The sequence below is a fragment of the Synchiropus splendidus genome, chromosome 2 (genome assembly GCF_027744825.2).
Source record: "Synchiropus splendidus isolate RoL2022-P1 chromosome 2, RoL_Sspl_1.0, whole genome shotgun sequence".
Taxonomy (NCBI): domain Eukaryota; kingdom Metazoa; phylum Chordata; class Actinopteri; order Syngnathiformes; family Callionymidae; genus Synchiropus; species Synchiropus splendidus.
In genome coordinates this window covers 19,513,189-19,528,687 of record NC_071335.1, presented here as the reverse complement: position 1 = coordinate 19,528,687, position 15,499 = coordinate 19,513,189, and the positions used below count along the sequence as shown (strand labels likewise).

At 42.0% G+C, this 15,499-nt stretch overlaps 2 protein-coding genes across 3 annotated transcripts; one reads left to right on the top strand and one right to left on the bottom strand.

The window, feature by feature from the left end:
- Window positions 1–417: 417 nt before the first annotated feature.
- On the bottom strand, window positions 418–4,801 carry LOC128754410 (prostaglandin D2 receptor 2-like). Of its 2 annotated transcripts, XM_053857011.1 has the most exons (3): window positions 4,576–4,801; window positions 1,447–2,434; window positions 1,172–1,372 (listed from the first exon to the last, which is right to left on the bottom strand). In XM_053857011.1, exons 2-3 carry the CDS (start codon window positions 2,425–2,427, stop codon window positions 1,322–1,324), a joined length of 1,032 nt encoding a protein of 343 aa, XP_053712986.1. In that variant the 5' UTR covers window positions 2,428–2,434; window positions 4,576–4,801; the 3' UTR covers window positions 1,172–1,321. The 2 variants fall into 2 exon arrangements, with proteins under 2 accessions (XP_053712985.1, XP_053712986.1); XM_053857010.1 differs by having other exon boundaries at window positions 418–2,434.
- A 3,118-nt stretch (window positions 4,802–7,919) lies between these two features.
- Window positions 7,920–15,402, top strand: LOC128753510 (hemicentin-2-like). The gene is made up of 13 exons (XM_053855292.1): window positions 7,920–8,061; window positions 10,619–10,681; window positions 10,981–11,093; window positions 11,166–11,258; window positions 11,322–11,495; window positions 11,567–11,699; window positions 11,767–11,910; window positions 12,009–12,110; window positions 12,856–13,127; window positions 13,196–13,329; window positions 13,404–13,563; window positions 15,212–15,275; window positions 15,320–15,402. The coding sequence occupies exons 1-13, from the start codon at window positions 7,920–7,922 to the stop codon at window positions 15,400–15,402; spliced, it is 1,677 nt and encodes a 558-aa protein (XP_053711267.1).
- The last annotated feature ends 97 nt before the right edge of the window (window positions 15,403–15,499 follow it).

The window sequence follows — 15,499 nt, the reverse complement described above, 5'->3', positions numbered from 1 at the left end:
TGACCTGTCAGAGTAAATCCTTCTTTGTCATTACATTCTGCCTCTTGACTTCTCTTCAAATTACTGCTACCTCTATGATAATCCCTTGCTGCGGCAGTTCATGTTACACCTCACCTCATCTGTGTGTGTGAGCCTTGACTCTTAATGTGATGAAGCCTCACAGATGAGGAAGTCTTAGGCATTGATTTCTCACTTGCTCCGAGCCCAATCACAGAGAAAGCTGGTCGACCGCTCAACAATGGGGCTTTAAAGCCTCTGTGGATTACATGTGGGTGTGTGGTAATCCTTTTGTCATGGTACGTCTGTCCCTCGAATTACCACAGTGCCACCCTCTGGTGGGCAACTCTGAGATGTAACTTGTAAACAATTATTGAGAAAGAAAAAACAATGTCGCTCTGAACTCCATTGTTTGAAGCAATTCCTTTATTTTTACTGTCATTTTATTTATTTTAAGCAGAGTCAAACCCCTAAAAAAAACAACAGATTCATAGTCCACAAATCTCACCTGGGTAGTGATGGGCTTTTAACACGTCAAGAAACAGTGTTATTTTCAGTACACACTCTGCTCTGCAATATTTAAATTTTTACCAATTTTCTCATCATTTTTCAACCAAGAGCGCCACCTACTGTGTTCAAAGAAAGCGGTCACTGTTTACTTATATTTCTTACACAGTTTTATAACGGGCACCCTGAAGTTTCATATGTCGGCATACAACATTAAATATATCTGTTGCAAGCAGAATTCCTCTTTTTTTTTTTGCCTGTCATGTAAGTTGTGACATGTCTTTAAAGAGGGCGAGTAGCTGCATCATAGTTCATGCAAGATTACAAATCCCACAGTAGGGTCCCTTTTTTTTTTTACATGGCTATCGATACATGTTTGATCCACTGCAAATAATGCAAACTATAATAATCATGGCTTTTCAAGCACCCATACAGGAAGGAACCTCAGAAAAGATTTGCTTTCTTTCATTTCCTTAACAAAGGACTGTCTGCTCAAGGAAATGCTGAAAAAAAATCACTGTTGTGCAAGATCATGTTACAGGAAATGTGGCTCTGTTATCTCACACGAACCTTTCAGAAAAATTACAAATGAACATTTTCAGTGTCTGGCTGTCCATGAGATTCCTCTTTGCGTTCATGTGTGGAGTCCGAAAAACAGGGCTCCAGGACTAGTTGGGCGTTCGGTGATGGATGCGGGGAGTGTAGACATCTCGGGAAGGTGGCTGTTGCAGTACCGGCGTCTCTGCTGCTCCTTTGCCGAATATGCTTGCTCTTCCCTGGTTTTAGCAGGATGGGTCCCCTCTCCTCCACCAGCCCATCAAAAACTGCTCCGAGACTTTGTCGGACTCTCACGCAGAAGTCTGGGCAGCTGAAGGCGTAAAGGATTGGATTCAAAACTGGATTTAGGAAGGCAACCGTTGTGGCAAATGGAAGGCCACCGACCACTATTTTGAAGCTGTGCTTGTGGTACTGAGCCGACACTTCAATCATGCAAAAGATGTGATAGGGAGCCCAGCAGAGCACAAAAGCCGCAATGACAAAAGCCACCATCTTGGTGAAGCTCTGTGAAAGCTGACTTGGAGCACTGGAAGTAGGCGTCAGGGATGATGGTGAATTCGTGGTTGGAGGTTTGCGGAAGATGCTGATCATTTTAGATGATGCTGTCTCTGCCTTTGTCATGATGGATGCCGCCCTTTTTTTCCTTCTGCTTCTGAGTCCAAGGCAAATCTGGATGTAACTCCCTGCTATCACCACTAGCGGGAGCAAAAATGCCAGCAAGAGCTTGGAGACCGCCGTCGCTGTCTGTCTCACCTCACAGTCTGTCTCCAGCGAGGCTTCAGATGAGACATATAAAGCAAAATTATGATAGCACAGCTTCCTGTTGTCTTCTGTCTTAGTCACAGCGCGGAACAGGAAATATGGAAACATATTAATCAACGCCCATAACCAGGCTACGGTGCACACTTTCCATGCTCCTGCCACTGAGCGATGGTTTTGACACCACACCGGTTTCACCACCAGTAGGCAGCGGTCCAGGGAAATGGCTGCCAAGAGAAACGCAGACACAAACATATTTAAGAAAAAGATGGACGCCTGAATTTTGCAGAGTGGATATCCCAGCTCCCAGCTGTGAGAGGAGCTGAGGTAAATGGTGAAGAGGGGAAGAGTCAGAGTGGCCAGGAAGTCAGACAATGCCAGGTTCAAAACCCATACTGAGGCTACCGTGCGCCGTTGCAGACGGAACCCAACCACCCAAAGAATTAGGGCATTTTCCAAAATCCCCAAACCAGAGATCAGACCATGGAAGCAAACCATGGCCCAGTTGGCCTCTTTGCTGTTGTTGAGGGAGTGTTGCTGCATGAGCTGCAGCAGGGGGCAGTACAACTGTCCAGCCGTGCTTTGGTTGGTGGTCCTGTACAACATCGCCGCCCTGAAATATAAAGTCAGAGTCAATGATTTGATTAAGGCTGCTTTATCTAACACTGTGATGCTTAGGTGCAATATATCTCCAACACAACGGTCCAAAACGATGGGTTGGGCTTATGACTTGGACCTGCATAGCAGAACAAGCCATTTTTTGCAAGTCCAAGTCACAGTCGGCTGAAAGGTCTTACCATACACAGAACCTCTGACCGTCAATAGGTGCGACTTAAGTGCGACTCGAGTCCCCATCTCTGTTATATAGTACCTCGTGTGGCTGCACCCTTCTCCAGAATCACTTAACTTTCGAAAACTCTGGAACGCTACATCAGGATAATGTTACGCTATAGCTGAGGCTCTGCTCTTTGAGCCAACATCTGTTTTTTGCCACAGTCATTGACAGAGTTCCTGATGTGATGCCACTTTTTTATAAAGACTTAAAAAGAAATGAGCTCCTTGGTGGAGGTCTGCTCTGCCTTGTGCTCATGTCGTGATACTTAATAATCCGTAGACTGAGTGTAGTAGCAGTACAGATGAAGCGGACAGTGATGGTATCGCCACATGCCCCATGTGCAACACCACAGACGTGTACGCACAGGCTCACTTGTCGTTTCAGTCTGTCCAACAATGTCGAAATGAGTAAGTGTAATTGAGCATTTTTAAGACAGTTATACCGCAGAGCAGCCATTCATCAACGCAGTAGACTTAAATGATAACAATTACAGACTGGTGTTGTGACACAATCGTGTGTTTCGACTTGTTTGTTAATAACACGCACACATTTTCACACTAGGAGCTAGCACAAGCCAAAGATGTGCTTTTCATACAATAGTGACTCTGCAAAAATAGAACTAGTAGTGAATAGCAGACGTTCTATGAACGAATAGCTCCTAACAAGGAAGACATTCTTGGAAATCTTGTGTCACTCTCAAACCTATGACATGTCAATTCCTGTTTTTGTGGCCACAGTACATACCAGCAGATGTTAGGTAATATTGCTTTGTCTCACCGGTTGTCGATGTCATACAATTCAACACAAACATCACTGCATATTACATTATACATGAAAGCATTATTGGTTGTTGCTGAGTCTCAGGCTCTGTGTCGATTTTAGTCAATTGAGGTGAGAACTTTCAGATGTTTCTTCAAACTATGATCAGATCGAGTTACGTCTTTCATGTTATGCTGATCTATATGGATGATATGATGACTAATATATTCTGGTGTGGATAATTTCAGGAACAATGATGTGGCTGAAAAGAAAAATGAAACTTTTCCTCCATCGTCACTCTCCTCCTGACACATCTGATATATCAAGGTCCTGTCAGCACATGAACAAAGACTGGATGTTGCCATCACAGAATGTCTCTTACACAGATGTTTACCAGGGTCAAACTGAGCCCGGGATAATGACAATAAAACAAATCTGTTGACCTCCTACTTTTGAGTCTGGAAGGATGCTACTGAAGTTGACGTCAAACATCTGATGTTTTTCTATTTCTATATTGATTTAGTACAGAGGATCGCTGTCACTAGCAACCTCACTATTAGTGCACAATCTGCTGAACTTGAATATGGTGTCTGATTTTTGTCAAGTATGAAGGATTTTTTTTTAAATAACTCAAAATATTTTGTGTGACATCGCTAACAACTTCACTACACTTCAATACACCTGTACACTGTTTGAACCTAGTATTAAGGATTTTTTAATGAATGAAAATATGTTGAGTGACACTTGTAATGACTGCAATCCACTGTACCAATATGACAATAAATCAATATTTCTGCAGTAAAAAAGTATGAAACTTTTTTTCAATATTAGTACATGACCTGACTCTAATTTTTGTCAAGTATCAAGTATTTTTTATTTTAATTAAATTAAAATACTTCGCTACTTTCACTTTCCCAACTTAAAGAAGCTTCACTTCAAAAGCCACCCACTCAATCCAGTTTAATATTTTTCAGCATTTCCCATCTGGGGTTGCCACCACAAGTCGGCCTCCTCCACCTCAACCTATACTTTGCATCCTCCATAATCATGAATATCCTTTCCATGTCCTTCATCCAGAAAATGACAAAAAAGAAACATGCGTCATAAGTATTAGTAGTGGTAGTAGTATTAGTATTAGTAGTATATGAAATTCCACTCACCTTGTGTTACAGACCAAAGAGAAAGTCAGTGTTATTCATTTCACACTCCTTGCCTTCTTTCTGATTGTTTTCCTGCCCCCAACAATCCTCAGTCCGGTTCTGTCGCTTCTCTACAACCTTCCCGCAGCAAGAATTCAGGCACACACGGAAGCAACTGGTGACGTACAGTAAAGAAACAAGTGAAGGAAACACACAGGGTTAGTGACTGATGAATGAAACAGATGAACCGTGTATCATCGGTCTCTGAGCAGTACTTTATGGGCGGCCTGACTTATGTGAACAAGTTCAACCACATGTTTGAGGACGGCCCTCAAAAAATGTCCTTGTATATCCAAAATAAAGACTCAGCTAAGGCTGAAGAATGGGTCTACCGCCACCTGGTGGTGAGCAGGTCAGTCACAAGTTTTGAGGCGAAAATCACTTGTTTAGCAATTACGGAGCCCCTAAGGGGACATGAGAACAGCAACCAAAAAAATAGAAGTTGTGAGATCTTGCAAAAATGTTTTGCGAGACTGTGACGTTCTGGGTTTATGCTACTGTTCCTTTAAGAGTTCAATGGTTCAAAGTGAGTGAGGGTAGAGCTGCGCTCGGGGGTTAGAGAAAGTGCTGTTTTTTGGGAGCTGTTGAGGAGAGCGAGGAGCTGCAATTGTTTCTGTTTTCTGGAGACCACTATGTTTTGTTTGATGAATCATCCAAACCTTGATAATTGTCACCTTTGTTTATTTATACCATCTTACAGCCCGTTCGTCATTACCAACTGTTCTTCTTCTTCTTCTGTCCCAGGTTGTTGCTTTTTCACCCATTACAACATTGACACCTAGTGGTCATTTACAAACATCACTGATTGTCACATCTCCCTTTCTTTCAACAAAAACAAAATTATTACTTTACTTTGGTAACATTTGAATCACCAGCCACACAACAAAAACATTTCTTATTTCCTGAACACAAATAAGCAGCAAACTGTTTCTGTGTCTTCAGTATGTCGTTTGACTTCTGGGACATATTCTGGTATCTTCAGAAGACAGCGACGATTCCTTCACACAATCTCTCCTTCCTCTGTCATAACATTGAATGACCTTGGAGCAACTTCTTCCAGTACAGTCGCCTCAGTTTTCCATCCGCCACCCGCATCTTCAATCCATACTTTGTCATGACTTGCAGGTAAAGGAAGTTGTTTAGCAGATCTGTCATCGAAGCATTTCTGTCTCATCCTTTGATCCTTCAACTTTTGCACAACTTTTTTACATTAGTATTGTTTTTCAACAGCTGGAAGAGTGGTACGCATCTTGCGATTCATCAACAGTTCAGCAGGTGATAATCCATAATCTAATGGTGATGCTCTATAACTTAGTAAAGCAAGATATTGATCAGATTTTTTTAGCAGTTACTGCTTTCTCTGCCTTTCCATTCGACTGAGCACACAATGGACTGGACGTGATGTGGATGAAATCATACTGCTCAGAGAATCTCTGCCACTCTTAGCTACTGAAAGAAGGGCCATTGTCTGTCACAACTGTGTTTGGAATTCCATGTCTACCAAAAATTTATTTCACATGTGTCATAATCTATGACAAGAAGATACTCTTTTCCTTTAAAATGAAACAAATCCATACGAACTTTTTGCCATGGCGCCGTTGTCAAACCGTGTGCAATCATTGGTTCTTGCTTTTAACATGTTTCACATCCACTGATTCGTGCTTCAATGTCTGTTCATTCCAGGCCAGAATACAGAGTCTCTTGCCCTTCTTTTGCTTTTTTCAATGCCTGGATGACCTTCATGAAACCTTTTTAGAATGTCTTGTCTTAAAGCTTTTGGAATGACAATCCTGTCTCGCTTCAGCAACAGTCCAACACTGAGCTCTCCTCTGATGTGAAAGAATTGTGGACATGTTCCCACTGGCCGTCCAAAATGCATGTTATTGATTACAGCTTGCAGTTCTGAGTCATTTGCCGTTTCTTGAGCTATTTGAGTGCATTTGGCAACAGACACAGGGAGTGTCTCTGAAATCATCTTCACACGTACTTGCACATCCTCTTCTGAAGTACTTGAACTTTCTCCTGTGGAGGCTCTTGACAGTGCATCAGCAAGTATCAAATATTTACTTGATGTATGCACCAGATCGGAATCATATCTCTGCAGCTTCATCATCGTGCGCTGGATTCTTCCGATTTTTTTTCATTATTGCAACAAGAGGTGGATGATCTGTCTCCACAGTGAAGGTCGGCAAGCCATAGATGTAATAGTAAAATCTTTCCAGTCCAAACACAAGTCCCTGACACTCTTTTTTTTGATTTGTCAATCTGCATTCTGCTTGCGTCATCGATCTGGAAGCATAGGCCACTGGGCTCCAGTTTTTGCATTCACTTTGCAGAAGTACAGCACCAATCCCATTTTATCGCAATACTTTTGCGAGATCTCGCAATACTTTTGCAAGATACTTTTGCGATTTCTCACAATACTCGTTTCTTTTTTTTTGATCATGTCCCCTTATGGGCTCCGTAGAAATTTATTCTCACGTCTTGTAAATGGTAGGTAGGTAGGTCAAGTCAGCTTTATTGTCAAACATGCTACAGTACAAGACATATAGCATGGATGAAATATCTGTTCTCTCAGACCCGGACGGCATGACATATAAAAATCAACAGACAGGAACAAATAATAAATAATATCATAATAATAGACACAGCAGGACACATGGCAACTGTCATGGCAAGCTGTCTTTCAGTCTGCTAGTTTGTGCACGGTGACTCCGGAACCTTTGCCCTGATGGCAGCAGGGTGAAGAGGCGGTGTCTTACGGCAGGCAATGGTACATGAAACGAAGCACACTGTGAAGCAGCTGGTTAGAACACTGTCATGTGCACTCAATCATGTGCACCTTCTACCTCTGTAGAAGATGGGGCATGGAACTCTCTTCAGCTTCTGGAGGAAATACAGGCGCTGCTGGGCTTTCTTGGCCAGTGCTGTAGTGTTGGTGTTCCAGGTCAGGTCCTTGGAGATGTGAACACCCAGGAACTTGCTGCTGGTAACCTGCTCCACAGCGGCACCAGCGATGAGAAGCGGAGGATGCAGGGTGGGTCGTCTCCTGAAGTCCACCACAACCTCCTTGGTCTTCTCCACGTTCAGGCGAAGACTGTTGTCATCACACCACTGGACCAGGCGGCTCACCTCACTCCGGTAGTTTGACTCGTCGTCGTTATTGATGAGGCCCACCACGGTCGTGTCATCTGCAAACTTGATGAAGAGCTTTGTGTTAAACACAGGTGCACAATCATATGTTAGCAGATTGAATAAGGAGAGGACTCAGAACACATCCCTGAGGAGCTCCAGTGTTCATCGTGATGGACCCGGAGGTATTCCCGCCAACCCGAATCACCTGTGGTCTGCCCATGAGGAAGTCCAGTAGCCAGTTGCAGAGGGAGGGGTCAAGTCCCAACTGGACCAGCTTGAGGATGAGCTGCTGTTGGACCGATATGCAAACTGGTATGGATCCAGTGCAGGAGGGAGGGAGGTCTTGATGTGATGCATGACCAGCTGCTCAGATGGTTTTGGCGACTGTCACGTCATCAGTGCACTTCCGGATGTTGGCTGTGACGGTCCATGTGTACTCCTGGAGATCAACGGTGTTGTTGTTTGCGGCTGCCTCTGAACGTGTTCCAATCTGTGGTGGAGGAGCAGTCCTGTTATTATATTTTGACAATGTATGCCAGGGACAAACCCTCTGCTTTTTGGGCATTTCATGGTTCAACCCTAGAGAGGGAATTCATAAATGAATGAATGAATGAATTTAATGAAAAGCTACTATCCTTTTTTGTTTTGCTTCACATGCTTGTGTGAAAGATTGAGCAAAATGAACTTATATGTGCATTTTGACTTCAGTATTCTATGTTTGATTGTAAATGTGTCATTTCTCCCCCATTGAAACCTACTCCACCCCGGTTGCTCAACCAACCAGCTGATCAAATTTGGTCAGAGGTCAGTTGCATGTCATCATCCAGCTCAACAATGCAGGTTTAAGTGATGCAATGGAAGACACACCTCCCTTTATAAGCATGAGGATATTGCCAATTTGTTTTAAACATCAGCATCAACTAATCTTTTTGACCTTACTTTTAGCTGAATAACAGTTTGATTCTCCCAGAAAATCGTTTTCTACTGTCATTAACCTTCTTAAATTATAACTTTCCCCTCTTTTTTTTTTTTTTTTAATTTGCTTTCGATCTGCTTTATGACTCTATTATCTACATTATTGTGAAACTGCACTAAAAATGTCATTCTTCTTTCACACCCACCTAGCACACCCAAGTTATGAATATTACTCTTCCTCTGTTCCTTGTGTGTGTGTGTGTGTGTGTGTGTTTAAGCATATTTATCCTAGTGAGGTCCTAGTGAGAGGCTTCACCCTCAGGTTGCCATCATATAACTGAGTCATTATAATGAGGCTTACGTTTGTCCTGTCTAAGTTTAGACATTTATTTTGGATGGTTAGGTTTAGGGCGAGGTTATGGTTATGGTTATGTCAATGAGTGGTGCCCACAAAGATGGTGAGACAAAGCTGTGTGTTCTTGTGAGGACCAATTCTTGGGGGAAAAACAACACTTCCTTTTGAAAACATTTGGCTTTGTTTGTTCCAACAATGTTAATCTTAAATTTGTGGACTGAAACTTAAAATAATTATCAGGTCATTAACATTGGGTTGATTGTTTTTATGTTGAGAACACTTTCACAGTTGCATTTATGTATGAATTGTAAAGCATTTTGAGTTGCAATGTATAAATTCACAGTATAAAACTGGAGTTAGTGAAGACTTTACTATGCTATTGCTGTGAAGTCAGTGGCCAAGTGTGTCATAATGTTTCAGGATCAGTTGAAAGGATTTACAGAATAAGAATAAGAATAAGAATTCTACAGAGTGTATCCAACTGCTGAAGGACTGCATCTGTACTTGCTGACTATCTGGCAGAAGATGCATCCTTCCTGGTTGAGAATACATGTTTCCAGTGTTAGGATCCATGTCCATGAAGAAGCATCAAATCTACTGTATTGCCTACGATATATATGCTGTATATAGTAGCGTCTCGACTGTACTGCAAGAAATTGCATTGAAGATCTTGAAGTGATTCTTATTTTAATACTTCTGAAATGCAAAACACTATACTATGAAAGAGCAAAGCATACACAGGAAGGGGATGAAAGTGCTGGTAAATAACTATCAGGATGAATCAAACCTCTCTCACAGATGATGGAGAAACTTCTTAAAAACGCTCACTTGATTCGGTTTTATCCTCGTTTTGGTTTGTGGACATCTGAGATTGTGATTCTGTGTTTTGAAGTTTACAGTTGAACGTCTTGTTTGACCTCTGAGAGTGCTAACCGTTGAGCCACTGTGCCGCCCCGAAAGGTTAAATACTTAGAGAACACCGTTTATCGATAAATACTTTTGATAAGAAGTAAGAGATGCAGTTATAGCAGGTCATCTAAATTATCACCCACAAAAAAAATCAATTGCTATGCACACAGTGAACTAAGGTCAGTTGCCCCTTGGGATATGAGAGCTTTATCAGACACCAACACATTCAGATTGAAATTTGCCTTATTATGCAAACAAATATTATTTTGTCCTTCGAGAATTATCCGCCCCTTTCTTGTTGTTCATCTGGGTGGGGGTATACTTTTATGTCAGGTTCCTGTTTCTTGCAACTTCTTCAGTTGGAAACGCAGACATGAGAAGAAGTTTGCTCCATTCAAGGTATGAATTAAATCAAATAATGAGTTCATTAATAAAAAATAAATATTTACATTTTCTGTAAGAAATTTTAGATATTCCATATGCATAGTATTTTAAACACAGAAAACAAAAATGCATTTTTTTATCGCTCCTCAGACAATATCTATGGGCGACTGCTACTGTGCATGTGAAGTCCAAAAAAGTTTACATGTACAGCGAGAGAAGCTTTTATTTTTATTTTCTTTTTACTGTAATTTATTTTGACACAACAAGAAATATGTGAAGTTAATTTATCTCTTATATCGTGTGCAGGCAAATGTAGCCACGGAGGTGCCGAAGACCTGACCAGCAACGTTGCCCCCCGAGGAGGCCTCAGTAAAGATGAGCGCCGTGCTGACAACCAAGCTTTCTACGACACTGCTGTCATGAACACATGAAAACGGTTTTTCAAGTTGTCATGTGAGATTGTGAGTATGATTTTAATGTAATTCAAATGGAAAGAAACATGAATGGTCCGCAATGAGATTTCCTGGAAGAGTAATTGAAAGGTAAACGAATGGTCATGTATTGAAACCATAGATGATTTTCTTTCATTGCAGTGTATTTTTAAGTACTGACACATATACTGTAGGTGTAGAGTAAACAATGATGTCTTGTACTTGTTTTAAATGCAGCTTTTGGACCCCTGATCCGGACAGCAGACCCAGATGTGATGAAAGCAGAAATTTCCAAGTTGATGACAGCTGGAGGTGGTGATGGCCCAGAGATGGCTTACTCCGGTTTACAGGTAAAACACGGTGTTTGTTTTAAAACTGTGTTGTTACAGTATCTTCAGAATGTGAATGCTTTTGTTTTCCAGATGACACTGACAGGCACACCTGCTTCCTCTCACGTATTTGTTTTCACCGATGCTCCTGCGAAGGATGTCGAACTTAAGGACACCAAGTCCACGGCAGATTTGCTCTATTTGGATTCATGTGCATGAGCCCACTAAAAACATGAATTCTCCTCACAGGTGTCTTTCCTAATGACTGGAGTTTTAAGCAGACGTCGCAGAGCGGTCTATACCGCTTCTTTGAATGATTACAAGGTCCTGGCTCTGGCGTCGGGAGGACAAGCTATTGAGGTGTCGAAGAGAGAGCTGCCTCAGGCGACTGATATCATCCTAGATACTTCCACTTCAGCATTGGTAAAACTCACAGATCTGATGAACCACGAGACGCTTGAATCAATGAATCATATGACCCTCCTCTCCACCAGGTGACAGTCCTGCAAAGAGCAAGGAATCCTGGAAAAGCAGAGACGTTTTCCTTCATGTTGGATGGGTCCCTGAGCAAGGTCACCATATACATCACTGGAACAGCGATCAGTTTTACGCTGACTAACCCTTCAGGTAAACAGGGTTACGCCCTCAATGACCTCAAACTCTCACATGTCACTGACACTTGAATAAATCCCAGGTGTGAGCCAGACCAGCACTGAGGCCACTGGAAAGCTGGGAACCATTAAGTCGACTGGAAATCTGAGGAGAATTATTCTGAATCCTGACAAAGCTTCTGGAAAGTCGAAACTGCAGATCAACTCTAACCAGCCGTACACATATATATATGTTGTGTATATATATACACACACACACACACACACACACACACACACACAATGGGATGACATGATAAATAAGTGACTCATTTTGATGTTTGGTGTGTTCCAGGGCAGAGTACAATCACCTTTATCTATGACTTTGTGGAGAAATTCGATGGACCCCACCCAGGATATGCAGTTATCAGTGGGCAACCCTTTGCAGGTAAAATTCAATGCTGAGAAGCCACTTGTACAGTGATATCTCAGTGCTTCATGATGCAGGAATAGTCAAATGCACATTGTCAGCCCGTAGATATTAATCTGTAATTTCAGATCAGAGGGAAAAGGGACTGTAACACAGTTATCCTGCATATCTATTTGTTGGTCCAATGTACTTCTACTGTACTGTACGACTTCTGTCCATAGTTTGTTTTTATCCTCATAACAGAAAGGAGCCATCAAGTTCATTCAAACAAACTTAGAAGTACCACCTTCAACGTGAAAAACACACACACATGTTTGTATCTCTATTTTTCTGAGGACCACTCATTGCCATAATGCTTTCCCAGCTTCTCAGAAGAAATATTTTGAGTTTCTTCTTCTCGAGACATTGGTATGAATCTAAACCATATTATTGTCTGGAGAAGCAACAGACAAGCAAATACCTTATTAAGTTTGAATGTGCAGGTTTACACTGATCAACCAATGAGAGGAGGAAAAAAATAATGACGCTACCATTCGGCTGCACTCAGTTCCAGTGTTGGCAAACTGAACTCTGATTAGTCAAAAGGTCAGAGAATTTCTGTTGGGAATAAATTCATGGACTTTGTAGAGACGAATATCACAATCCCTGCTCTTTAAATACAAAGATTTGGGAGCAGAAAAGTGGGCTCTGAAAAGGATTATGTTTTTTTATTAAGCATTTTTCGTGTGTTTGGCCAGTAATCCACTGTACTTGACGTCCACAGGTCAGCCTGCCACTATTATGCTCAATGTTATGGGCAAAAAAGGTCCATCATCGTTGGAAATAGGAAAAGTTGGTGTAGTTGCCATGTCTGCCTCTGAGAGTATTACCTATGGTGAGACCACCGACATGGGCAACGGAGCAGTTCTGGTGACACTGAAGGCCATCCCATCTGGGGAGTTTGTCATTGTGCACCAAGGGACAGACAAAGTGTCAGGCAGCGAGTACGAGAGACAGTCGACCACACAGATGTCCGTTTCCAAAGTCAACATTGAGGTATGCAGTTCAAAGTCTGTAACATTTAAGATTTGACCAAATTTAAACCCATTGTCTTTCCTCTTAAGGCCGCTGTGACGGGCACCATGGAACCAGGAAAGACCTTCACAATCCCATTCAGTGTGATCACTCAGGGTCTGAGCGGCGAATTCATTATTAACGCACAAAACGACAAAGACTACCCAATGACAAAACCAAACAGGTAACTAACTACACACTGGAGTAAACCGAATCCAGAGGGTTTCAACTCAATAAGTATCTGTATTCTCTTAACAGGCTCACCTTGACCTCTGGAAAATACACCAACTCTAGTTTGACTATCACTCCAGGTATAAACACAGTGCCTGGCACTGATGTTACGGTAACCATTGATGCCAAGTCAGTCGTCGGTGCGGATTCTAACTACGCTGTGCTGAGATTCACCGTCATCAATAAGGTAACCAAACACAGGCCTGAGGAAAGGCAGAGTTCTCACTTGGTAAATACTTGCCTAGGTATTATCTACTGTAACCAGTGATTGACAACAGTAACATACGCCCTTTTGGCCCCAAAACTAAGTTAAACAATCATAATTATCTACTGGGGTGAAAGAGAAAGCATCTCCCCAATTTGTTCTCCTCATGTATTTATTATCCATTCGCCGAAGAAGTATGTGTAAGTATGATATAATAACATATAACATATAAGTATGTTAGTGCTATTTTTAAAATGCTACATACATAGTGACTGTTTGGTGGTTGCGTGACTCATGCAGGCTACAACGCTTCCTGCTGCTCACCAATTTTTGAGTTGGTCACAGTCGATAGCATGGTATCGCTTCCACTGCCGCTGTGGTTGTGTCTGCTGGTATTGCTTTTCATAGTTAGAGCTTGAAACTGAACCAAGGATTTACACCACATGAAGGTGGTCATCTTGTGGGTTCTGGTATCTAAGGGACAGGCATTTCACAGCAAAGAATGTATTTAACATAGTGGGTAGAAAAACAAGCTATTTGCATTTTAAAGGGGAAATTGTGGCTAAAAAAACATGTTTAATATTTAAGGTTAACAATGAAAGGTATTTGAAAAAGGTTCTTTTCCATCCTTTTACACATATATAAGCAACCACATGGTTTCTCTCATCTAGGCCGGGGCAGCAATAAAAAAGACCAAAAAAAATGAGGTCAAACATGAAAACGTGAACGTTTCTCTGACCGACAAAGCAAATCCTTTTTTTCCCAATTGAAATCTCAATCGCAACATTTTTCTCTTTACATTTCCAGTCAAAAATGATTTTCACAATATCATTATTATTTATTTGTATAATTTCTCAACATAACGCAACATACACAAATTAAGATAAAGTAGTAAATCAGAGTGGTAATATCCAGGCCAGAGTGTGTATATATATATATATATCAATCCCGGGATATATTGAATGCATAATACAGGATCAAGGTGGAATTAAACCAACAAAACAAGCATACAACAGTAACTTTAAATAAGAGAGAATATACGATACATGATGAATGTCCAACATTCAATATCGTCAATATGGTGTCTCTGGTGAAGCATCCTTTATTCTTCGCGCAATGGTGAGATTCGATCACGCCGCAAACAGTGTCCTAATTTCAAAGCCCCAAGTTGTAACTTGTATCACCGTTGTATCATTATATCGCGATCATATGGAGGAGTGTAACTCTTGCCCCGTGAGCGGCGCTCTTCCTCTGGAGGACAGAGGGCTTTCTCTCCAGGGCCTAGATAGCCGGGAAGGCTATGGAGGTTCCAAGGACAGCAAAGGCCAAGACGTTCAAGGGTCATCACGTTGAGAACCTTTTTCATCACCACCTCATCAACATAAGGAGGATTTACATCTGTTAAGCCCAGTGCGGGCACAAAGCTTCTAGGTAGATCACACAAGAGCTATTTGGTGATCTGAGAGTAGGTTTGTAAGCTATGTTGGCATCTTCAGAGGGAAAACAGTGACAGCTCAACCTCCTGCTTATTGGATGCGGGAGCCCATCGCTGAGGCATACAGTGATACTGGGAAGCGGCAGAAGGACTGACTGCCCACACCAGGAGAACCATCTTGGCTGCCCTTTTCAGGGGGGCGCCCATGGTGGACATTTGTCAAGTAGTCTCCTCATCTTTGACTTCTACCATCGCTCAGGCAAATCTCAGGGATATGTCTTCCGACTCTCTTGGCTCGCTCAGTACTCAAGAGTGCTTCTGGGGTTGCACCTCCAAGTGCACAGCAGGACGGTTTCAGAGCATCGGTCGGGAGGGCCATTCTGTAAAGGATCTCATCTAAACTGACTTTGTCTGGGTGACCAATTGCTAAGCTCATTAGTTGTATGAGTACGTGGGAAGCCCTGTAACAGTGCCAGCATACCA